A 23,834-nucleotide genomic window follows, 5' to 3' on the forward strand; every position below is an offset into this window, starting at 1 on the left:
TTTAATTTTTTTTTTAAGATTTTATTTATTTATTAGAGAGAATGAGAGAGAGAGAGAGCACAAGAGGGAAGAGGGTCAGAGGGAGAAGCAGACTCCCCGCCGAGCAGGGAGCCCGATGTGGGACTCAATCCCAGGACTCCAGGATCATGACCTGAGCCGAAGGCAGTCGCTCAACCAACTGAGCCACCCAGGCGCCCAAAAAAAAAGGTTTTCAAGGAATTTTCTTGCTCCCTTTAATTTTTACTAAACACAGAGTATCACATTCATACATCCTGTTCTCCCTGGCACCACTGCCAAAGGAAGACAGCAGTCTTTACAACCATTATCAGAGTCAGGAAGCAGGGCGATGGAGACAGCTATTAACTTAAAACCTCTCAGAGCTCAGGCAGATTCTACTTCCCTCTCCAACAGCCACCACTATGGCCACCACTATCCCGTCGGTGTTGCTATAAGGGACCCCATGTAGCCCTTCTAGATTCCGTCTATCAAAAGAAACAGGCTTTTAGTGGAGGCAGTGGCCTGGTGGTATGAGAAAGCTAAAGCTTAGTGCTGAGGAAACAGAAGTTTCTCTTCCACTTACTGGCTTTAGCACAGGAGGAGAATGGGAAAATCCCCAGGCCAGGAAGCTTCACAAATGGCATTTTTCCCCCCAGACTGTAAAGTCACTTTTGATTGAGGATAAGGGGCCCTACTGTTACTGAAAAAGACACAGTCCTTTAGCACACATTTTCACTGGTAGGATGGTGCTGCTGGACACGGTTTTTCCTTTTGTGTTAAGCTAGAAAACCCAGGGATGTTACCAGGATGGCTGAAGCTGCAGTCAGAGCCCTCAGGGCACATAACTGAACTTCATATATATCACAGGATCATCAGTCTGAATCCAGGTCATGGGGGCTGTCGTAGCCAAACTCTTTCTGCACATCCAAAGGGTATTTGCTCCACATCTGTGGTCTGCTGTTGCCTCTTTCCTCTTCGCTGAGGCTGTCATATTCATCAGAGCCTAGAATGGTAACAGGAATGGGCTCTGAGTTTCTAGGTGACCATGATAATCATTTCCCATCTCAGGAAGGTCTGGTTTTTTTTTGTTGTTGTTGCTGTTCTCCCTTCTATGATACTTGCTCAGTAAAGAGAATTTAGGGGGTAAAAAAAGGCAAGCCCGTTTCTACGACCTAAACCAAATCCCTCAACAACACGGGGAGTATTTTTTCATTTCTCCCCTAAGTATAGGATTTCTTTTTGTTATTATAGTTGTAGTCATACTGTAAACATAATTTCACGTCTGCCCTATCCTTTTAACTTATCAGTACTTCCCCAATAGAATATTCACAGTTTAATTAACTGTCCCTCCATTAACAGACACCAAGAAATTCTTTTTGTTGGCACAAAGAACATAGTCCCTGAAGGATCCATGTCACCAGAGTATCTTTCCTTCCTCTTTCCCCCAGGTACCATGTCTGTGTTGCATCTTTCTCAAAATGTAAACAAAACAACTTCTTGAGAAGTTAGATAACTGATCTGTCAAAATCCTAGCCCTGCTCCAACTGGCAAACCTCTCCAATACCTTTTTTTTTTTATTTATCAGAGAGAGAGAGACAGAGGCAGGCAGAGGGAGAAGCGGGCTCTGATGTGGGACTCGATCCCAGGACCCTGGGATGACCTGAGCCGAAGGCAGACGCTTAACCGACTGAGCCACCCAGGCGTCCCTCCAATACCTTCTTGACTGAAGCAAGAGAAGAGACACTGAGCTGTTTCCCTTAATCCCAACCACTGAAGTTAGTGCAATATTCTCTTGTTTTCTGGAGAGAGGATGAGGCTCCATGAGGTGAAGTAACTTCCCCAAGACCTACAGATAGGCAATGACAGAACTAAGGATTTGAGGGGCGCCTGGGTGGCTCAGTCGTTAAGTGTCTGCCTTCGGCTCAGGTCATGATCCCAGGGTCCTGGGATTGAGCCCCACATCGGGCTCCCTGCTTGGCAGGAGGCCTGCTTCTCCCTCTCCCACTCCCCCTGCTTGTGTTCCTGCTCTTGCTGTGTCTGTCTCTATCAAATAAATAAGTAAAATCTTTAAAAAAAAAAACACACTCTTTAAAAAAAAAAAAAGAACGAAGGATTTGAACCTAGGCTTCCCCCGGAAACACTAGTTCTTGGGGCTCCTATAGCTCTAACAGCTTGTGGTTGAGCTGTTGGGAGTTCAATGGCAGAGAAGGAAAGCCAGTTAAGATGTACTTGTTAACCATGCTCACAACTCAGTCTTGGATCCCACTAGTCCCTTCCCATCCAAGGCCGTCACCCATGTACCTCTGGACTCATCTCCATCAGTGTTCTCCTCCTCTGGATACTCATTGCGCCAGTTATTCTCACTATTCTCATCATCATCATCTTCATAAATATCTTCTGGTTGCTGGTCATCATTCACCTGCACATCTCAACACAAACATGAGTATAAGTCAAAACCTCTAAGGTTGTGCTGCAGGAGAAGCTATTAGCAGACCAACTTGGAAAAATCACTTAAGAGCACTGTGTGGAAAAGAGGCAGCCTAGGAGCTGGTCTGAGTATGCTGCACAAGGGGCTGTAGTAACCTTGGGCTACAAGGTAGAGACAGCAGCCCTACTCCTCACTCAGAGTCTAGCTCCAGCCATCACATTCCTGGTGGGATAGGATGAACTCCAGAAGGGAACACACCAGGGTGGGGATGAGAGAGACCTCTGAGTAAGTGTTGGCAGTGATCTTTAAACTTTTGGACAGCCAGGTGGGAGAGAGATTACATGGATTACGGGTGATGCCGAAAACCAGAACCAAAATCTAAGTGTGAGGGGCGCAGGGAGAGGGACTATGCAATGATCCAAGGTGGGCGCCTGACTGTGAGACAATGGCTGCAATGCAGGTATGGGATAAGGTGCCGCTCCTCACTTTAGAATTTATTTTAAGAATAATGATGTCAAGGGGTGCTTGGCTGGCTCAGTCAATAGAGCTGCAACTCTTGATCTCAGGGTTATGAGTTCAAGCCCCACACTGGGTGTAGAGATTGCTTAAAAAAAAAAAAAATGTCAGGATGTTAGCTTTCTTAATCCAAGGTCTCCCCCCTTTTAAGATCCAGTTAAAAAAAAAAAAAAGCTTTTACTCCTATTCATGTTAAGAATTTCTGGTTTAGGGCACCTGGGTGGCTCAGTCGGTTAAGCAACTGCCTTCGGCTCAGGTCATGATCCTGGAGTCCAGGGATCGAGTCCCGCACCGGGCTCCCCGCTCGGCAGGGAGTCTGCTTCTCCCTCTGACCCTCCCCCCTCTCATGCGCTCTCTCTCTGTCTCTCATTCTCTCTCTCAAATAAATAAATAAAAATAAAATCTTTAAAAAAAAAAAAAGAATTTCTGGTTTATTTTGTCTTTATTATAAGCCCCTATATGTTTTCCCCTGAAAGTGGGTGTTAATAAATGATAAAAACGATGTTGCAAACCTTGTAAAAGATCTAAGAGCAAAAATTATCAGTGTACCTGTCATTCCCAAAATTCCCTGCACTAAACCCAGGTTCCTAGAAGGCATTTAGAATAAATTTTTCCATTTAAACAAGGACAAGAAGAGCTAAGAACAATCTTGAACCCACTGGAGGCAATGTGGAACACAGGGAAGCAAAGCACCCAGACTAGAGAAATGCTTAGGCTACCTCATACCCTTCTCATCCTCAGGGGTCCCCTTACCAGCTCCCACTCCTGGCAATAGGGCTGCACAGAGAGGATGTTCTCAATCCATCCTGGAGTGGCCATCTCCAAGTAGTAAATGTCATATACATAGTCATCCTTCTGCTCCTCCTGGTGCCCGATTCTCGGTCCATCCTCAGATAGAGTCAGCCGTTCACGAATCAACTCTATGGAATTGCAGAGGATCACATCTGGGTCAGATGTCTGTAAAGAAATCAAGAGATGATACATACATGATCCAAAACATGGATGTTCCAAAAGGAGAAATTTAAGATTTGAGTGAAGGAAGTCTCTATAGTTGTCTATGTTAGATTCAAGATTCTTTTTTTTTTTTAAGATTTTATTTATTTGACAGAGACAGAGCGAGGGAACACAAGCAGGGGGAGTGGGAGAGGGAGAAGCAGGCTTCCCTCTGAGCAGGGAGCCCGATGTGGGGCTTGATCCCAGGACTCTGGGATCATGACCTGAGCCGAAGGCAGATGCTTAATGACTCAGCCACCCAGGCGCCCAAAAGGCAACATTTTAGATGCAGGTAATTTTAACCGAATTGGCATAGTTAAGACCAAAAAGGTAAAGTGGACACTGCCAGCTTATCTTCAGCCCTTGCCTTTAACAGGCTAACAAACACAACTTGAAACACAGCTGAGTCTTGCTGTTCTATGAGACGGTGAAGGGATTTCCTCAGTATTTACATATATATTAATATAACCAGTTATATCAATCCAAATATAAAACCAATCTTCTATAAGTTTAGAAATGGCATTTACCATCTCTGTGAAAGGCTGAACATTACTGGGGCACCTGGCTGGCTCAGTTAGTGGAGTATATGACTCTTCGTCTCTGGGTTGTGGGTTTGAGCCCCATGTTCAGTGTATAGATTACTTAAAAATAAAATTAAAGGGCGCCTGCGTGGCTCAGTTGGTTAAGTGACTGCCTTTGGCTCAGGTCATGATCCTGGAGTCCCACATCGGGCTCTCTGCTCAGCAGGGAGTCTGCTTCTTCCTCTGACCCTCCCGCCTCTCATGCTCTCTCTCTCAAATAAATAAATAAAATCTTAAAAATAAATGAATTAAATTAAAAAAAAAGGTGACCATTACTAATCAATTGTAATCAAATCTCTGGAAGGGGAAAACAGTGACAGCATTTGCTGAACCGGAATTACTATCAAAGTTCAAAAAGGTGATCCTATTCATTTAACCACAAGCCCATCTTATTTAAATCAGGACTGTCTAAAAGAAACACTCTATCAGCCATTCATAATCTGAATTCTGGTGTATGATACAGTTTAAATATGGTACACATAAAAAGACATGAGACATTTTTGTTTTGTAATAAAGTTGTGGCCAATTATTACTCCTTAGCTTTTTTGAGATAAGCTATCAAGTCTGCCCTTTCTCCTGTCTTAATGTCACGAAGATAATTTTTGTTTCAGGGATGTACTTCTTTGGGTTATCCAAATACTCCATCAGTGTCTCCTCTCCCCAGGTGATGCATTTGTTCTATTTATTATTTTACTTATTTATTTGAAAGCGAGAGCTCTTGCACACGGGGGGAGGGGCAGAAGGACAAGTAGACTCCCTGCTGAGCATGCCCAATGCAGAGCTGGATCCTCTGACCCCAAGATCATGACCTGAGCTGAAGTCAGACACAACCGACTGAGCCACCCAGGTGCCCGGATACCTCTTGTTGGCATCCTTGTAAGAAAATCCAGGGGCCAGGGCGCCTGGTTAAGCGACTGCCTTTGGCTCGGGTCATGATCCTGGAGTCCCAGGATCCAGTCCCACATCGGGCTCCCTGCTCAGCAGGGAGTCTGCTTCTCTCTCTGACCCTCCCCCCTCTCATGTGCTCTCTCTCTCAAATAAATAAATAAAATCTTAAAAAAAAAAAAGAAAAGAAAATCCAGGGGCCCGACCTTTCGCTCAAATAGACCATAGAGATTTGGCCCAGTCTTATGCCTTGCCTTGCCTCTCTTTTCGACAGTATGGCAATGGGCACACTTCTGAACAAAAATCTTCTTGCCCTTCTCAACACTACCCATTTTTAAATCGCTCTTCTGTTGCACGACAAATGAAGGTGACTGCTGGCAAGCCAGATGTCCCACTCTTTCATGTGCAAACACTTTTTTAAAAAAATTTTTATTTATTTATTTGAGAGAGAGAAAGAGAACAAGCAGGGAGGAGGGGCAGAGGGAGAGGAAGAAGCAGGCTCCCTGATGCAGGGCTTGATCCCAGGACCCTAGGATCATGACCTGAGCCTAAGGCAGCCACTTAACCGACTAAGCCACCCAGGTGCCCCAATGAGCAAACACTTTTTGATGTATTTACAGTTTGTATTGCATTGTTGAGAAAGATCTGTGTTCACATCCTTCATCAGTTTATATACTAGTTTTTGTTATAAAACTGAATGAGCTATTTGATTGATTTGATTCCACTCAACACTGGTTTACTTTTAAAAGGTATTTGACTTGTAACTTATGAATCAGTCTTCAATTAGTTTTGGTAAGAAGTGGCTGTAGTCATCATGCCCAAATTGTTATCCAAGTATATTAGCACCACAATTAAATATTTTTTGCTTGATATATTTTGAATTAAAATTTCAGTTTTTAAACTTCAAAAACTATCAAAAGGAGTGAAGAGTGAAGTTTTTTTTTTAAATGCTTATCAAGAGGAGGCAAACCTTAGCTTGAGAATTTTCTATTTCTATAGTCTTTTTTTTTTTTTAAGATTTTATTTATTTGACAGAGAGAGAGAGAGAGAGCGAGAGAGGGAACACAAGCAGGGAGAGGGGGAGAAGCAGGCTTCCCACCGAGCAGGGAGCCCAATGCAGGGCTTGATCCCAGGACCCTGGGATCATGACCTGAGCTGAAGGCAGAAGCTTAATGACTGAGCTACCCAGGCGCCCCCATTTCTACAGTCTTAATACATGTAGTAGAGTTTGTTTTTTGGAACTGAGGTACAAAACAAATTTAGTAAATATAACAATGGAAAGAACACTGGATTAAATGTGAGAAGACTTGCACTCTACACTTCAATCTGCCTCAAACTTGATTTGCTACGCAAGACCAGTCCTTTAATCTCCCTTTGATGAGTTTTTCCATCTGTTCTATCTTTACCTTGCTCAAAAACCTCCAGTAATTCCCCATCTCAGGGTGAAAGGCAGTGTGTCCTTAAAAGTACCTTCAGGGTCTAGCAGGCATCCTCTCCCAAAATCCTTATTATTTTTCCTCCGTTCACTGGGCTCCAGCTCCTCAGTTCACTAGGCTCTGGGCACAGTGATCTTGAAAACACCAAACTGTCTTTAAGATATCCACAGTGCCTTGCCATTCACCTCCTCCAAGCTCTCACTCATGTCATTTTCTGAGACCCTCTCTGAAATGGAACAACTCTTTCCCTGCCACCCAACCCCCCCCACACAGCCCCTATCAACATCTGACATTGAATTTCACTTCTTTACCGTTTCTCTCCTCTACCTGAATGTTAAGTCCTCGGGGCTCCTGGGTGGCTCAGTCGGCTCAGGTCATGATCCCAGAGTCCTGGGATCGAGCCCATGGGGCTCCCTGCTCGGCGGGAAGCCTGCTTCTCCCTCTCCCACTACCCCCATGCTTGTGTTCCCTCTCTCGCTGTCTGTCAAGTAAATAAATAAAATATTAAAAAAAAAATGAGTGTTAAGTCCTCAAAGGTATATCCACAGAACCTAAGAACAATGCCTGGCACATAGTGGCCACTCAGTAAATACTTGTTGGATGAATAACCTAACCTGCAAAAAGAGGTTACCAGGGCTGACAGATCATCCATCGGGAAGGTGAAGCCGTGTACCTCCTCTTAACTATGTGCTGACTTAACGCCCAGACTCCTGGCACTATCAGTCCGGGGAGGCCCAGTGCTCTCTGGGCGGGTACTCACCTTGGAGGAGCCTGCGGTGGCGACGGCCTCTGGGTCTCCTTCCTCGTGGACTAGGTCGAACAGCTGGAAACCTGCGTCCTCGGAGGCTTCTGGGTTTCCCGGTGCGTCGATGGACTCTGGGCTACCCGAGGGAATCCCCGAGGACCGGCGGCCAGAGATCACCCTGTAGCGGCCCTCCTGCCGGATCTCCCGAGTCGAAGCGCGGAGATCGCGGCGGATACGCTGCTGGCTGCCCTGGGAAGGGCGCAGGGCGGCCCGAACGAGCGCCTGGACTGGCTCCTCCTGGAAGGTAGTAGGGGAGGGAAGCCGGGGTAAGCAGGAGGTTCTTCAACGGGTCAGGGATACAATTTCGTCCCGGCAGTGCTCTAAGATCCCCTTCAAACACCGGCTCCAACCCGCCCAATACCTGGGAGCGCACGGTGGCCACCAATTGGAAGACATTATTCTCCGGCCCTCTCTCCAGATCCTCGGGGGCTGTCTTTTGGGTCGCCGACTCGACGGCGCCGCTCCGGAGGCGTTTACAAGAGAGGACAAGGGCTTCGGCAGGCTCCGCGCTGCGCTTTCGCTTCACGCGAAGGACTGCAGTCCTGCCGGCCTCCATAGCGGCTGTCGCGGAGTACTGTGGGAACGCGTGGGGTGCGACGGGAGGGCCCTAAAGTTCCGCTTCCGTGCCTCGCTCCCGGCACGCTCAGCGGGCGCTGGGAAGTCCCGCCCCCTTTTGCCAGTCGCGGCCAGGTGGAGGCGGCGGCGGAAGTGAACGGAACGGTTTCTGCGGCGGGTGAGGCCCTGGGCGGGTTGGAAATGAGGGGTCTCAGTAGAGTCCCGAGTGCAGCCATCATCTGTTCTCAGGCCATGGGCTCGGGCTGACGTACCTGGCGTGGGCGTATTGGGCCGCCGGAGTTTCCGTCTCTTCCGGATTCTCGAGGACCTTTATAGAGTCCTTATGGGGCGGCTTAAAGCCCCTGGGCTGGCAAGAGAACTGGGATACGGTTCTGTTGGGTGACCTCCACGGGGACCTGGATTATACTACTTGGCGCCTCCTCTCAGCGACAGAGACTCGAACCGCAATCATAACGGAGCTCGAAGCATCGCACCCCTAGCTGGGCCACGTTTCTTGGATTCAGGGAACTGCTTATGGGCTCGCTTTTCCCAGTCACTGTGTTGAGTAGTTGGAAACCGGTCCATTCACCACGTTAGCCAGAGTGGCCCTGTAAAAGCGTACATCTGACGTGGACATTTTTGTGCTTAAAACTCTTGAGTGGCTCCCAGTGCATGTAGAACAAAATCCAAACATCTTTCCGAAGCCAGCTTGGCACAGTGTGATTTGCAGAAGCCCACCGGTATAGTCTATTTTACTTTTGCTCAGAGTGCTTCAGTCACTCAGGCTTTTGTCAGTTTTTGCTTATGCACTTCCTTATTTTTCCCCCGTAGGGAAAATAGGGGTAGGGGAAAAGTAGGGCTAACGTTTCCAGAGACATAAGCACTACTCTTTCCATAACTTTTAACCTGGCTTATCTTGCATGTCTCAACTTAAATGGCACCTTCATCATTCTTTCCATAGCCGTGTTACTCTTTTTAATAGCATCCTGCATATTTCCTTTCTTGCACCCACACAGTGTGGGATTGTTTATCCTTCGTCTCTCCCTCATTAAAATCTAATCTGTTGGAGGACAAAGATCTCCTTTTTTTGTTTATGGGAGTCCTCCAGCCCCAAATGCAGTGTTTGGCATTGTGTAAATTTTACTAAATTTTGAATGAATGAACCAAATACCTGCTGTGAAGTCTGACAGGTAATCCACTTGGGGCTTGGCAGGGTGGTTTCCATTCCCTCCTTATAAACCATCAATTGAGTTGACAGGTTTTGGGGAATGAGGAGGGGGGTGTCACAATATCTCTTGAATCTGGAGTGTGGCTCCTTTTGGGAGAAGACAAGTTGTAATAATAAATGAGGGGATTTCTCTAGAAGATGTGTAGTTCTCACCCAGAGAGGTTACAAGACATGGTTCCCATCTGCAAGCATTTATTTACATTTATATGAAACCAGTAACTTCTCTCCGGTTGTGAAAAAAAACTGTAGTCCTATGTAAAGCCCGAGCAAGAGCACGAAAAGGAAATTCCATAGATTAGAATACTACACTGTTAACCTTTAAATGACTTCAGAATTGGTCCCACATACCCCACAGGATAAGGGTTTCAGGGCTCTCCACAGTATGTACCCCACTGACATGTTTGACTCTTTGTTCAGTTTTACTTCAGCTAAATTGGTTTATTCACTGTGCATGACAGTCTCTCTAATCTGATGAAGTGCCCTCTCCCTCCCATGCTTGCCTTAAATCGTAGTCATCTTTTAAGTCTTCACTGAACATTCAGCCAGATGTGGCTATTTCTTTCTACTCTAGCAGTTTTTGGACACAGTTTTCTTTCTTTCTTTTTTTTTTTTAAGATTTTATTTATTTATTTGACAGAGACACAAGAGAGAGAGGGAACACAAGCAGGGGGAGCGGGAGAGGGAGAAGCAGGCTTCCCGAAAAGCAGGGAGCCCAATGCGGGGCTTGATCCCAGGACTCTGGGATCATGACCTGAGCCAAAGGCAGATGGCTTAACGATTGAGCCACCCAGGCACCCCGGACAGTTTTCTAAAGCACATTATGGATTCTGATAGTTGTACTCTTTTTTTTTTTTTTGATTAGCACAGGAGATGTTCACGGTTGATTCTAGCAAAGCTTTTTTTTTTTTTAAAGATTTTATTTATTCATTTGAGACACAGAGAGAGTACATGAGCAGGGGGAGAGGCAGAGGGAGAGGGAGAAGCAGGCTCCCCGCTGAGTCAGGAGCCTGATGTGGGACTCAATCCCAGGACCCCGGGACCACGACCTGAGCAGAAGGCAGACAGACACTCAACCATTTGAGCCACCCAGGTGCTCCCTCTAGCAAAGCTTTTTAACCTATAGGTTGCAACCCACCAATTATGAAATCAGTTTAGTGGATCATGATCAATTTATTTATTAAAGGTTTTATTTATTTGAGAGAGAGACAGAGCTGGCCACAGAGATAGCGAGAGAGAACATCAAGCAGGGTGGAGAGAGAGGGAGAAGCAGGCTCCCGGACGAGCAGGGAGCCCGACACAGGGCTTGATCCCAGGACTCTGGGATCATGACCTGAGCTGAAGGCAGACTTAACTGACTGAGCCACCCAGGCGCCCCAGATCATGATCAATTTAAAAAAAAATGAAATAGAGTAGAATATATCAGAGGGCCTTGCTGGCAGGAAGGCTAAATACTGTTTTGTGAAAGCTTATGTTTATGTGTGTGTATTGTGTTGATGTAAAGTATATTTCTTACTGAGGTTGCCACAGTTTGAGAGCCGCTCGATGAGAGGATGGATACACTGAGATTTTAGAAGTCGAGTTTCACTGAAGGATAAACTGACTACTTTGAACCAGACTACTGACTGCCTGAGTCTTTAAAGAAAAGATATTCCCCGTCTTCATTTGTAAGAATTCAGTGTTTGGGGCGTCTGGGTGGCTCAGTGGGTTTAAGTGTCAGCCTCTTGATTTCAGCTCAGGTCATGATCTCAGGGTCGTGAGATCCAGCCCCCTGTCAGACTCCGAGCTCAGTGTCGGGTCTGCCTGAGATTCTCTCTCCCTCTCCCTCTGCGCCTCCCCTGGCAGGGCTCTCTTTCTCTAAGTAAATAAAATCATTAAAAAAAAAAAAAAAAAAATTCAGTGTTTAGTTAGTGTAGATAACTTCAAGAGAAAGGCCATAATTCTGGCCAATTAAGTGCCTTAGGGACGTTTTAGGGATCTGTGGAGTAGGCATTCTTTCTAAGGTTTCCTGAAGATGGATCAGTGTTTAACAGGAAATGAAGGGAAGTGTGGAACATTTGATGTTTTCTGAAGGTAAGAGGCAGGGTGCTGGAAGAGCTCAGACTTGCAGAGAGGTGCCTTCAGACTTTGAGGTGTGGTGTTTCTCTGTCAGAAATAGATCTGCGGAAATAGCGCACACAAGACATGAATCTGGCAACATTTATTTGAAGGATGTTGTTTAGATGAATATTCTTTTAAATTTTTATTTCTTTAGGGGTGCCTGGTTGGCTGAGTCGGTTAAGGGGCTGCCTTCAGCTCAGGTCATGATCCCAGGGTCCCTGCTCATCAGGGAGTCTGTTTTTTCCCTCTCCCTCTGCCCCTCTGCGTGTGTGTGTATATATGTGTGTGTGTGTGTGTGTGCGCGCGCGCACACTCCCGCTAATAAATAAAATCTTAAAAAAATTTGTTTTTAATTTCTCTAATCTCTATACCCGATGTGGGGCTCGAACTCAAGACCCTGAAATCCAGAGTTGCACACTCTATAAAGACTGAGCCAGGCAGGCACCCCCTAGATGAAGACTTGTTTTAAAATTGCTTTTAAAACCAAATATTGAGTAAGAAGTACTAGTTACTAAAAAATGGTAAGGCATAAAGAATGACAGTATCGTGAACCTCTTTAATCCTACCACCCATTTATGGAAGAAACAGTGCTATTTTGAAGTCACCTCTGTGACCCTTCTTGATCCCAGGCTTTTCCCTTCCCTCTTAAGGATAACCACTGTCTTCATTCCCTTCTGTAGCTTTTTAGTGTGATCCCTGAAGGATATATGGTTCTTGTTTTTGCATAATTATAATTTTATGTAAATGTAATCATACCGTATGTATTCTGTGATTTGCTTATTTTTTGGCTCGACGTATTTCTGGGATAGCTGTGGTTTATTTGTTTAGATGAAGGTTTTCCTAGTTTGTTTGAAGTGCTCTTTATTATTTTTCCCTTTTTTTTTTTAAGATTTTTTTTTTATTTATTTGTCAGAGAGAGAGAACACACAAGCAGGGGGAGAAGCAGAATCCCCGCTGAGCAGGGAGCCCGATGTGGGGCTCGATCCCAGGACCCTGAGATCATGACCTGAGCCCAAGGCAGACCCTTAACCGACTGAGCCACCCAGGCATCCCTTTATTATTTTTCCTTAAACTAAGTGTGTGATATACTGAGGCCGTATTGGTGGCACTCTTTTACCACCACCCCAGTCTCTGTTTCTCCTTTCCTATTAGCCTCCTGTTCCCTCTGCTTTATTTCTCTTCTCATCTGCCTTTACTTTGAGGCTGCACCCAGATGCACTTGTGAGGCTCATTTGACCTGTGTTGGAATCACTGAGGACTGCTGAAGTTTCCAGATAGCTTTATGAATTTATGTATTACAGTTTTTGATGTTATATGCTGAATATAAAATCAAATAACTCTTGCTGGAAAGATTAAAATACTGATTAACAAATATTTTCAGTGGCTTTGACACTTGTGTATGTCTTGATTTTTTTTTTCCTTTTTCCTTTTTTTTTGTCTTTAAAATTTTTTTTCTTTCCATTTTGGGCATTATGATGTGAATAGATTCTGACGATTAGACCTGTCCACAAGAAGTGAGCTGGCAAGGCTGCTTTTCTGTGCTAAAACCAAGGAGCTGATTGGCACCATGAAAGTCTTCTGCGGGCGGGCCAATCCGACCACGGGATCTGTGGAGTGGCTGGAGGAGGATGAGCACTATGATTACCACCAGGAGATTGCAAGGTAACAAGGGTGTGTTCACAATTGGTTGCAGCTGGGTGGGGCATTTTGCTCTCAAAGCAGGAGCCCCGGAATGCGATGACTATGGACTAGGCATTACCCAGTGCTGCTCTTCAGGGCAGGTACTGGTCATGAGCAGGTCTGCTTAGCCAGGTAGGTTTGTGTGGGAGTGAGGCAAAGTCATTTCTGTGTGGAGAGTCAGATATGTAGCAGCCTTCTTGGAGTCTTGGGAGGGTCTGTCTCATGGAGCAAAGAGGGCCCAAGGGTCAGTAGTAGTAGTAGTTAGTAGTTAGTAGTAGTAGTAGTAGTAGTTAGTAGTTAGTAGTAGTAGTAGTAGTAGTAGTTAGTAGTAGTAGTTAGTAGTTAGTAGTAGTAGTTAGTAGTAGTTAGTAGTTAGTAGTAGTAGTAGTTAGTAGTAGTAGTAGTTAGTAGTAGTAGTTAGTAGTAGTAGTTAGTAGTTAGTAGTAGTAGTTAGTAGTAGTAGTAGTTAGTAGTAGTAGTTAGTAGTTAATAGTAGTAGTAGTAGTTGTTAGTAGTAGTAGTTAGTAGTAGTAGTAGTTAGTAGTTAGTAGTAGTTAGTAGTAGTAGTAGTTAGTAGTAGTAGTAGTAGTTAGTAGTTAGTAGTAGTAGTAGTAGTAGTTAGTAGTAGTAGTAGTAGTAGTTGTTAGTAGTAGTAGTAGTAGTAGTTAGTAGTAGTAGTTGTAGTTGGTAGTGGTAGTGTTTCTGAAATTTAATCATTTACTTGTGCTACCAAAATGGTGATACATTTAACATATGGCTAAATTCTCTTGAATGGAAAAAGTGAAAAAATGTGTTTTTTTTTTTCCCTTGGATGGGATCTTTAAACCTGTGTAAGTGAGTTACTGTTCTTTAGCAATCATTAAGTGCATACAACATGATAGCACCGTGCTAGGACTGTGAATACCAAAATGAAGACGATAGGGTTCTCATCCTCAAGGGACATGCAGTTTGTGTGGTTTTTTTTTTTTTAAGACTTTATTTATTTGTGAGACAGACAGCACAAGCAGGGGGAACGGCAGGCAGAGGGAGAGGGAGAAGCAGGCTCCCCGCTGAGCAAGGAGCCTGATGGGGGACTTGATCCCAGGACCCTGGGATCATGACCTGAGCCGAATGCAGACGCTAACCAACTGAGCCACCCAGGCGTCCCAGGGATATGCCGTTTTGTCAAGAGACAGACATAGAAAAAATTATGACAATGAGAGAAAGACCAGTGGATACAGGCACAAGAGTTCGTGGAAGCAGCAAGAACAGCTGGGCTGGGGAGTGATACTTGAGTGATTTCCCAAATCTAGAAGAAGGGAAATTGCTTTCTGAGCTGCAGGGATTACCTGTAATCTTCCAGATGAACTGGTTTGGGGGGTTGCAAGCAGTTTGAAGGGGCTGGAATGGGGTACAAAAGCAGGGCTGTGGTGAGAGAGGATACTGAAAAAGGTAGGCAGGGTCATATTGTGAAGGGTGGTGGCAAAATGCAGGAAGAGGAGCATGAGAGTAAGTCTGGGCCTGTCTTGTCTCAAGTCTGACATTAGTCAAGCTGCTTCACTTCCTGGAGCCTCAGTATGGTAATATATGGCTTGATATATGTAATAATGTACATTTCTTCATATATCTTTATTTTAAGCTTGTTTGATGAATGAGTGAAATACAGTGTGTGGTGCAGAATAAGGGATCAAAAACATTACCTTCTTTCTAAAGATACTGGACATTATTTTCTGAGTGATTGAGATGTTAAACGGAACAAACAGATTAGGTTGCATTTTGGAACGTTTACTGAGAACAGTGTGGAAAGTGGGTTGGAGGGAGCGGAATCCATTTGGGTGTTACTGCAACCCCACAGGTGAGGCAGTAGAGGTGGGGAGAGGAGGAGACAGCTTTGAGGGAGCTTGAGTTTGGTAACTCCATTGGATGCAGTGAAGGAACGAGAGAGAAAATTAAAGAAGCACCCAGGATTTCTGGCTAGGGTGAAGGAGTGGATGGAGCTGTTGTTCCCGAGGGAGAACACAGGAGAAATGGGTGTTGCTGGGAAGAGGAAGGTGATGGAGATTAGGTATCTGGGTTTGAACATCCAGGTAGAGATGCCAGTGGGCAGATAAACATGGATCTGGAGCCAATTTGCAGTTGTTAGAATTGAAACTAGAAGAGATTGCAGGCTCTCAGGGTATGGAATGAGAAAGGTAGAGGGCTGAAGAAGGAATCCTGAAAGAGGGGAGGCAGGAGAACCAGGAGGGAATGGCCAGGAAGTGGAAAAGAGGAGAGCGTTCTGGGAAGAGGGAGTGTCCACCTGGGACAGAAATCCTGGATGTTACTGATGGAGTGGGCTCGTAGTGCTTTGGGAGAGTGATGTGTCTGTGGAGTGTTGGGGAGAGTGGGTGGAGTGGTGGGGAGAGTGGGTGATGAAGCTGGGAAGATGTCTGTGGAGTGGTGGGGAGTGGTGGGGTGATGAAGCTGGGAAGATGGGGACCAGACATGCCTCTTGAAAGGCAGAGAAAGGCAGAACCAGATTTCAACTACACATTTGTAGGTGGGTTCACATGTAAAAAGCCTTGTGCCATTAAAAAAAACAACGGGATGCCTGAGTGGCTCAGATGGTTAAGCATCTGCCTGCAGCTCAGGTCCTCTAGCCCTGCATAGGGCTCCCTGCTTGGCGGGGAGCCTGCTTCTCCCTCTCCCTCTACTGTTCCTCCTACTTGTGCTCTCTCGCTCTGTCAAATAAATAAATAAAATATTAAAGAAAATAAAAACAACAACAACACTATTCTTTTAGTACAGTGCTCCTCAAAGTGTAGAGTATGAACTGTGTCATGCTTGCCTGGGGCACCAGTTCAAGTGCATATTTCCAGACTCTGCCCAGTTTTTTGGATCAGGATCGATTTGCATGTATCATGGGAATGTGCATTTAAAATAAGCTCTCCAGGCTGCCTGGTTGGCTCAGTCAGTAGAGCATGTCTGTGACTCTCTTTTTTTTTTTTTAATTTTATTTTATTATGTTAATCACCATACAATACATCATTAGTTTTTGATGTGGTGATGTATGTGACTCTTGATCTCAGGGTTGTGAGTTCAAGCCTCATGTTGGTTAGGCGTAGAGCCTACTTTAAAAAAACAAAAACTCTCCCGTGATTTTGATGTTGACCTGAAGCGGGAGGTCCTCTGTTGATTGAGAGTGTCTGAGCTCTTACCTGGAACTCAAAAGGCATTTTTGGGCTGGGACTCGTGAGTTCTGGAGGTTTATCCTGATCCTGTCAGAGATTTTCCAAGTTTGTGAATTGTGACAAAATACAGAAAAGCAGCTCTCCTCCCTGTAACAGCCTGTAGTTTGGTGAACTCTTTGTTCTCCCTGATGAGGTAAGGGAAAGTGCTGGGCATGACACCCCTCACTTACATAGCAGGTGTATACTTTTCTTGATTCCTCTCTGCTGTGTTGCATCTGTGATTATCCCAGGGTCCTGGGATCGAGCCTCTTGTTGGGCACCCTGCTCAGTAGGGGAGTCTGCCTCTCCCTTTCCCCCTGCTCATGCTCTCTCTCACTCAATCGCTCTCTTTCAAATAAATAAGTAAATAAAACCTTAAAAAAAAATTTAAAAACGGGCCTGGATTAGAGATGTAAGGTACAGCATGGGGAATATAGTTAATAATATTGTAGTAATGTTACATGGTGACTACATTTACTTTAGTGAGCATTGAGTGTAGAATTGTCAAATCACTATGTTGTACACCTGAAACTGATATAACATTGGGTGTCAGTTATGGTTCAGTAATGAAAAATAAAATGGGCTGGCCTGGATGTTTGTCCCATCAGATTTAGGAATGCATTATATATGTGAATGCTCTCATAGGCTGATGGATATCATTATTAGTAGAGGTTTCTGACTTGTCTTTTTGTTTTGTTTGTTTTTTAGATCATCCTATGCTGATATGCTGCATGACAAAGACAGAGTAAGTGTAAAAGGAAACCATTAGCTCACTGTGGGGTTTGAAACCTGGAGTTACAAGGTTAAAGTTTCCCTCAAAACACACAAAACCCATTTCCTCCAGAGGCATGATGGTAGAATAATGTAGATGGGCATCATGGTGCAGTGGTCAGGAAATCAGTCGGGAGGCTGGGGCCTACTTCCAGCTCTGCTGTTTACCTGAGTGTGACCTTGAAGAAGACATAAGACCTCTGCAGATCTTGTCCATTAGGATTTAAAAGGAATGGGATCTCTCTAGCTGTTCTTCATTTTCTCTTCTAGATAAAAATTCTCTAATTACACAGGTTTACCTGGTATAGTCCATTTGTAATTTTAAAATCAAATCTCTAGAGGCCACTGCAGACTATTTTGTAGAGCACTTTTGGCTTCCATTGCACGGTGACATTTCAGCTTTTTTTTTTCTTTTCTCATTTTTGTTTCACCTGAGTTTTCTTTTCCTGTTTGAATTATGTTATAGTTCTGGTCTTAGGGTGGCAGCAACGCAGGTTTTTCTGGTCTACAAGAAAGAGGGCTTGACTAGGCTTTCTCATCTGGATGGCTCAGAAATGGGGAGGCTTGGGCGCCTGGGTGGCTCAGTTGGTTAGGTGACTGCCTTCGGCTCAGGTCATGATCCCAGAGTCCTGGGATTGAGTCCCCCATCGGGCTCCCTGCTCAGCGGGGGGTCTGCTTCTCCCTCTGACCCTCCCCTCCTCATGCTCTCTATCTCATTCTATCCCTCAAATAAATAAAATCTTTAAAAAAAAAAAAAGAAATGGGGAGGCTTGAAGGAGAAGGATGCAGGGCCACACTTAAAACTGAGCAGTGCAGGGCAGCAGAAGGATCAGGGGACATGGTAGCGTTGGTCGTGAGGCTATGTCAGTGGTGGTGTCTACTTCATCCAGCCCTGGTTAGCTGCTCAGCCTGCATAATTCTTGGCAACATCATGGCAGAACAGTCTCCTTAAGCACCATTAGTTTGTAGGCCACACCAAAGGGGGCTAGGTGCCTCCCTGATTTTCATCAAACATCTGAGTGCCTTTGCTGAGCTGTTGGGGCATTACAGAATGTGGAACAAACATTGTTCCTGGTTTTGAGTACTTTTCTCTAGCTTGATGGTCTTGGCTTCTTAATGGATTCGTGGGTCTTTGAGCCTCTCTGATTTTAGTGTCATCTGCAAAGTGGATCCTTTTTGCCTCAGCTTCCAGGGGATTTGACAAATGGCATCGCCATCCGTTCAGTTAGGCAGGCCGGAAAGATGGCACCCTTTTCCTTATCTGAGCCTACAGTCTTTCGTCAAATCCTGTGCATCTTTCAGCCCCACTGCCTGCTCAGACCTACCTCGTGTTGGCTTCTCTTTGCTTTCTCTATCTGGCAGCCCAAGGGGTCTTTCTGAAATGCCAGTCTCTGTTATTCCTCTGCTTGAAACCCTGAGAATCCTGTTTAGCACCCTCCTTGGTGGCCTCTCATTGCTGTCAAGGTAAAATCCAAACTCCTTGGAGGAGTGTTCCTGACTCTTTATTATTTACCCCTTTAACTTCTCCCCCTCACCCCCACTTCTCCCTATCAGGAAATGGAGTCAGAATTTGCTGGGTAGTGGGCAGAGCCAAGGTAAACTAATTTCTCTGTACTTTTGCCTGGTGCCTTACATTGTTATTATTTTAGAGCACTTCCATGGTGCCTTACATTGTTATTATTTTAGAGCACTTCCATTATCCCGTAAAATTATCTCATGCCTGCAGTCACTCCTAGTGCCCGCTCTCAGCCCTTGGCAACCACTGATCTGCTTTCTGTCATTGCAGTTTTGCCTTTCCTAGAAATTTCATGTAAATGAAGTGATATGAGAGATAGTCTTATGTGTCTGTTTTCCTTCATCATGTTTTTGAGGTTCATTCATGTTGAGTATATATTAATATTCACTCCTTTTTATTGCTAAGTAATACTCCATTATATAGATTTACCATATTTTGTTTATTCATTTACCAGTTGATGGACATTTGGATTATTTTCAGTTTTGGCTGTCATAGTAGTCCTATTTGTAAACATTCACATGCAAGTGATGTGTGGACACATTTTCATTTCTTTGGGGTATATATGTATGTGTGGAATTGCTGAATCCATATGTTAAACGTACATTTAATTCTGGCTTTAATTTCCATTTTTTTCAATGACTAGTGATGTCAGATATCTTTTCATGTGGTTACTTGCCATCAGAATATCTTTGGTGGGGGCACCTGGGTGGCTCAGTTGTTAAGCATCTGCCTTCGGCTCAGGTCATGATCCCAGGGTCCTGGGATCGAGCCCCTCATCGGGCTACCTGCTCCACGGGAGGCCTGCTTCTCCCTCTCCCACTCCCCCTGCTTGTGTTCCTGCTCCTGCTATCTCTCTCTCTCTCTGTCGAATAACTAAATAAAATCTCAACAGAGAGAGACACAGTGAGAGCTGGAACAAAAGCAGGGGGAGTGGGAGAGGGAGAAGCAGGCCTCCCGCCTGGAGGGAGGGAAAAAGCAGGGAGCCCCATGAGGGGCTCGATCCCAGGACCCTGGGATCATGACCTGAGCTGAAGGCAGACGCTTAATGACTGAGCCACCCAGCTGCCCCTAACTAAATAAAATCTTAAAAAAAAAAAAAATTAGAATATCTTTGGTGTAGTCTAGGGTTATGAACACAGATATGATTTTTTTTTTAAGATTTTATTTATTTGGGAGAGAGAGAGCACACGCACGCTAGTGCATAAGCAGGGGTAAGGGCAGAGGGAGTGGGAGAAGCAGACTCCCCACTGAGCGGGGAGCCCGATACAGGACTCTGTCCCAGGACCCCAGGATCATGACCTGAGCCAAAGGCAGACGCTTAACTGACTGAGCCACCCAGGCACCCCCATAGGTATGATTCTTGATAGACTGTGCCCAATTGCCTCTTAAGAGGGCTTTGGTTTCACTATAGTACCTTCAAAATTGGGTAATTAAAAAGTCAGCTAATTTAATGGGTATCATTAATTGGAGGATATGCCGACCCTGGTTTACTGTTGAGGTTGGAGCTAACGGGGGTTCTCAGGTGATCGGCTCATGGCTGTACTGAAACTGCCAGGCCAATTCCCAGTTCTCTCCTTCTATTATCCTACAGCCACACAGAGAAAACCATACCCTCCTGCTTTGGGGGGATGTAATGTGTTTGGAAGGCCGCTGTGCTCCCCACTTTACCATCAACTTGATATAATATATTTGTTGTTCAGTTTCCTAGTTTGACAAATTCTGGCAATTGCCATACTGATTTTCTTAAAAAATTTTTTATTGTGGTAAAAAGCACAGAACATAAAACGCCATACTTTTTTTTTTTTAAAGATTTTATTTATTTATGTGAGAGAGAGAGAATGAGGTAGAGAGCACGAGAGGCAAGAGGGTCAGAGGGAGAAGCGGACATGGGACTCGATCCCGGGACTCCAGGGTCATGACCTGAGCCGAAGGCAGTCGCTTAACCAACTGAGCCACCCAGGCGCCCTACCATACTGATTTTATCCAAGACATAAATGCACTTCCTTTAAGAGTCCAATAGTTCTGTAAGGCTTATTGTGAAAAAGAGCAGTCCCCTGGTGTGTTTTTCCCCCAGAAAAAACCTCTTAATGCTTAACCTCAGAGGCAGCCTCATTGTTTCTTTTTGAGCTGTTTGTTTTGTTTTTGCTTCCATATATAAGTAGCTATTCTCTTGACTTCCCTGTTTAGAGCTGAGAATTGGGTTTTCTTTCATTTCCTCCTTCCAGCTTATTCCCTTCTCCTCCCAGTGCAGTTACAATTTTTGCTGAATCAATATTCAGTGTTTCAGTAGGCAAGTCAAACTCTATGTACCGCTGTTTAGTATCTTTCTGAAAGGTGGTTATGAGGTAAGCACTTACATAAATCTGTGTTTGTTAAAATCATGTGTTTACTTTATTAGAACTGTGGAAACACTATTCATAGGTGAGCTGTATGGTATACTCCAATCACTTTGCCTTTCTTGCATAACTCTTTCCTAATAATGGTCTTCTTTTCGCTTTGTTTTCTATGTATACATCATTCTTTTAGGCCCAAACTTTCCCCCAGTAGTCTAAATTTCCTTTCAGAAGGAAAGGTCAAAACAGTCGGCTATTTTTTTTTTTTTAAGATTTTATTTATTTATTTGACACACACAGAGAGAACACAAACAGGCAGAGCAGCAGCAGAGGGAGAGGGAGGAGCAGGCTTCCCGCCGAGCAGGGAGCCCGATGTGGGGCTCAGTCCCAGACCCTGGCATCATGACCTGAGCTGAAGGCAGATGCTTAACCGATTTAGCCACCCAGGCGCCCCAACAATCGGCTATTCTTTCAGTTTTGTCTTCTTGGAGATTATCTCTGGGATCATTTTGACCTGCTTTAGTCCAGACTGGGTGCTCTACAGACTTGCTGTGTATCTGTCATCCTGGATTTCTTGTTTATTGTCCTGCAGATTTCCTTCACTTCTCTTTTTAGATTGAGTCCTCTGTTTCCTGGCTCCCTGGTGTTCCTCTGTGGTTCACTCTCTCTTTTTGGCTAAGCAGAATCTTCCTCAGGTTCTTGTGAGAGGGTGCATGGGAGGTGAGTGTTTGGAAACTTTGCTAATCCTAAAACTTCTTTATTCTGTCCTTACACTTAAGACTTAGGCTGAATATGGATTCTAGTTTGGAAATCACTTCCCATCAGAATTTTGATATTATCCATTTTCTTTTCTTTTTTAATTTTTAATTTTTTTTAAAGATTTTATTTTTAAGGTAATTTCTACACCCAACATGGGGCTCGAACTCAGAACTCGGAGATCAAGAGTCGCCTGCTCCACCAACTAAGCCAGCCAGACACACCTATCCATTTTCTTTTAGAGTTCAGTGCTGCTATTTTGAGATCTGGTACCATTCTTAGTCTTTAAAATGCTTGTGAGAGACATACAGAAGAATAAAACATGTGTGCACAGTTTAAGAAAGAATAATAAAGTAAATGCTCATACACTTACCAATCAGCTTAAGAAATAGAACATTACCATTACTCAGAATTCCCGTGTGCCTCCCTCCCCTCAGAAGTTTCCACTGTCTTGAATTTTCTATCAGTCACTCTCTTGCTTTTCTTTGTAGTTTCACCACCTACTCTGTATTAAAAAGTAAATTCTTAGTTCTGCCTGTTTTTGAACTTCATATAATGGAGTCATACTGTGTTTATACTTTATGACTTGCCTCCTTGCTCACTGTTATTTTTGCGATTCATCCATTTTGCATGTAGCTGTAGTTCATTCACTACTGGATACACTTAATCCGTTGTATAAGCATATCATTACTTACCTATTCTGTTGGTAGGCTTTTGGGTTGTTTCTAGCTTCTTGCTGTTGTAAGTGGTGCTGCTAGAACATTCCAGGACCTGTACTCTGGTGCACATGCACACTTTTCTCTAGGTTGTGTATACCTAGGACTGGAGTTGCTGCCTGTTGAGTTTGTTCAGCTTTAGTAGGTAATGTCAGATTCTCTCCCAAAGCGGTCATGCCTCTCTACATTCTCCTACTTGTGAGTGATTGTTCTTGTTGTTTCACATCCTTGCTAATATTTGGTATTAACCAGTTTTTACATTCTTGTCAATCTGGTGGGTATGAACTAGTCTGTCAGTGTAATTTTAATTTGCATTCCTCTGGTTGCTACTAAGTATGAGTCCTTTTTGTTTGTTCATTGGCTTTTCATGTTTTTTATGACTTGGTAATTTACAGGAGTTCTTTATATATTTTGGGGGCTAATCACCTGTCAGTTACATTATTGTAGGTGTCTTTGTTGGTTGTTTTTTCATCTGATAAATGCAAGTTCTTAATGTCAAATTTATTTTTATATGTCCTTTATTGGCTGGTACTTTTTGCTCTTGTTTAAGAAATCCTTCCCTTTGCCAAGGTTTTAAAGGCTATTGCCGATATATAAAATTTCAGTTGATTTTTAGTTATCAATTTGAAATTCTGTAACTTCCTAAGTTTACTTAGTTGTAGTAATTATCTGTAGATATTTTAGGTTTTTGCAGACGTTCATGTATGAATAATAACAATGTGCTTTCTAGACCTTATTTCATTTTTTCTTGCTCTAGTATATTGGATAGAATTCCCAGTATAAAGTCCACTTCATCTGATTTTTAAAAAATTTATTTGCTAAAAGTTGTTCATAATCTTTAATCTCTCTAATATCTGCAGCATATATCCGATGCCCCACCTCGCTGCTCCCTGCCTTATTCCCAGTTTTTGGGTACTTCTCCTCCCCGCCTTTTTTGGACTTACCAGAGGTTCATCAATTTCAGTTGATTTTTGAAATAACTTTTATTAAAAAATCCTATAAAATCTCTATATTCCCTAGTTCATTAATTTTTGTGTTTTATTATTTTTATTCATCTGCTAATTTGGCGGTTACATTGCAGTCCTCTTTCTAATTTTTTCTTTTTTAAAAAATTTTATTTATTTATTTGATAGAGAGAGACACAGCGAGAGAGGGAACACAAGCAGGGGGAGTGGGAGAGGGAGAAGCAGGCTTCCCACTGAGCAGGGATCCCGATGTGGGGCTCGATCCCAGGGCCCTGGGATCATGACCCGAGCCGAAGGCAGACGCTTAACCGACTGAGCCACCCAGCGCCCCCTCTTTCTGAGTTTTTGAGGTGGATGCTTACCTTATTGTTTGTCTTTTCTAGTATGT

General features: G+C 44.1%; 2 protein-coding genes and 1 pseudogene across 6 annotated transcripts in view; 1 reads left to right on the plus strand and 2 right to left on the minus strand.

The window, feature by feature from the left end:
• Window positions 1–216: 216 nt before the first annotated feature.
• Window positions 217–8,239, minus strand: SLC7A6OS (solute carrier family 7 member 6 opposite strand). 2 transcript variants are annotated; one of them, XM_028092124.2, is made up of 5 exons: window positions 8,003–8,233; window positions 7,597–7,878; window positions 3,695–3,898; window positions 2,299–2,416; window positions 217–1,000 (listed from the first exon to the last, which is right to left on the minus strand). In XM_028092124.2, the coding sequence occupies exons 1-5, from the start codon at window positions 8,195–8,197 to the stop codon at window positions 870–872; spliced, it is 930 nt and encodes a 309-aa protein (XP_027947925.1). In that variant the 5' UTR covers window positions 8,198–8,233; the 3' UTR covers window positions 217–869. The 2 variants fall into 2 exon arrangements, with proteins under 2 accessions (XP_027947925.1, XP_027947930.1); XM_028092129.2 differs by lacking the exon at window positions 2,299–2,416 and having other exon boundaries at window positions 8,003–8,239.
• Window positions 4,889–5,732, minus strand: LOC148163165 (cytochrome c-like; annotated as a pseudogene).
• A 43-nt stretch (window positions 8,240–8,282) lies between the features above and the next one.
• The window catches only part of PRMT7 (protein arginine methyltransferase 7), a 44,439-nt gene continuing 28,887 nt past the window's right edge, over window positions 8,283–23,834 (plus strand). For 2 of the 4 annotated variants that reach the window (XM_028092089.1, XM_028092104.2), the window contains exons 1-3: window positions 8,283–8,374; window positions 13,007–13,183; window positions 17,098–17,134. In XM_028092089.1, coding sequence (XP_027947890.1) covers window positions 13,089–13,183; window positions 17,098–17,134 — 132 coding nt within the window. In that variant the 5' untranslated portion in view covers window positions 8,283–8,374; window positions 13,007–13,088. Of the gene's footprint in view, window positions 8,937–10,960; window positions 11,089–13,006; window positions 13,184–17,097; window positions 17,135–23,834 lie in introns of those variants that run through there. The other 2 variants (XM_028092096.2, XM_088027440.1) reach the window with 2 other exon arrangements.

This window comes from Eumetopias jubatus, unplaced genomic scaffold (assembly GCF_037043125.1).
Source record: "Eumetopias jubatus isolate StellerSeaLion01/CBP00866 unplaced genomic scaffold, mEumJub1_p1.0 scaffold_10, whole genome shotgun sequence".
In the NCBI taxonomy this organism is placed as follows: domain Eukaryota; kingdom Metazoa; phylum Chordata; class Mammalia; order Carnivora; family Otariidae; genus Eumetopias; species Eumetopias jubatus.

Excerpts from the sequence above, each read along its gene's own strand:
- SLC7A6OS (XM_028092124.2), bottom strand. The coding sequence starts at position 8,197 with ATGGAGGCCGGCAGGACTGCAGTCCTTCGCGTGAAGCGAAAGCGCAGC. Across the intron at positions 7,879-8,002 it reads TGGCCACCGTGCGCTCCCAG|GAGGAGCCAGTCCAGGCGCT; the intron begins GTATTGGGCGGG and ends ACTACCTTCCAG. Across the intron at positions 3,899-7,596 it reads CCACCGCAGGCTCCTCCAAG|ACATCTGACCCAGATGTGAT; the intron begins GTGAGTACCCGC and ends ATTTCTTTACAG.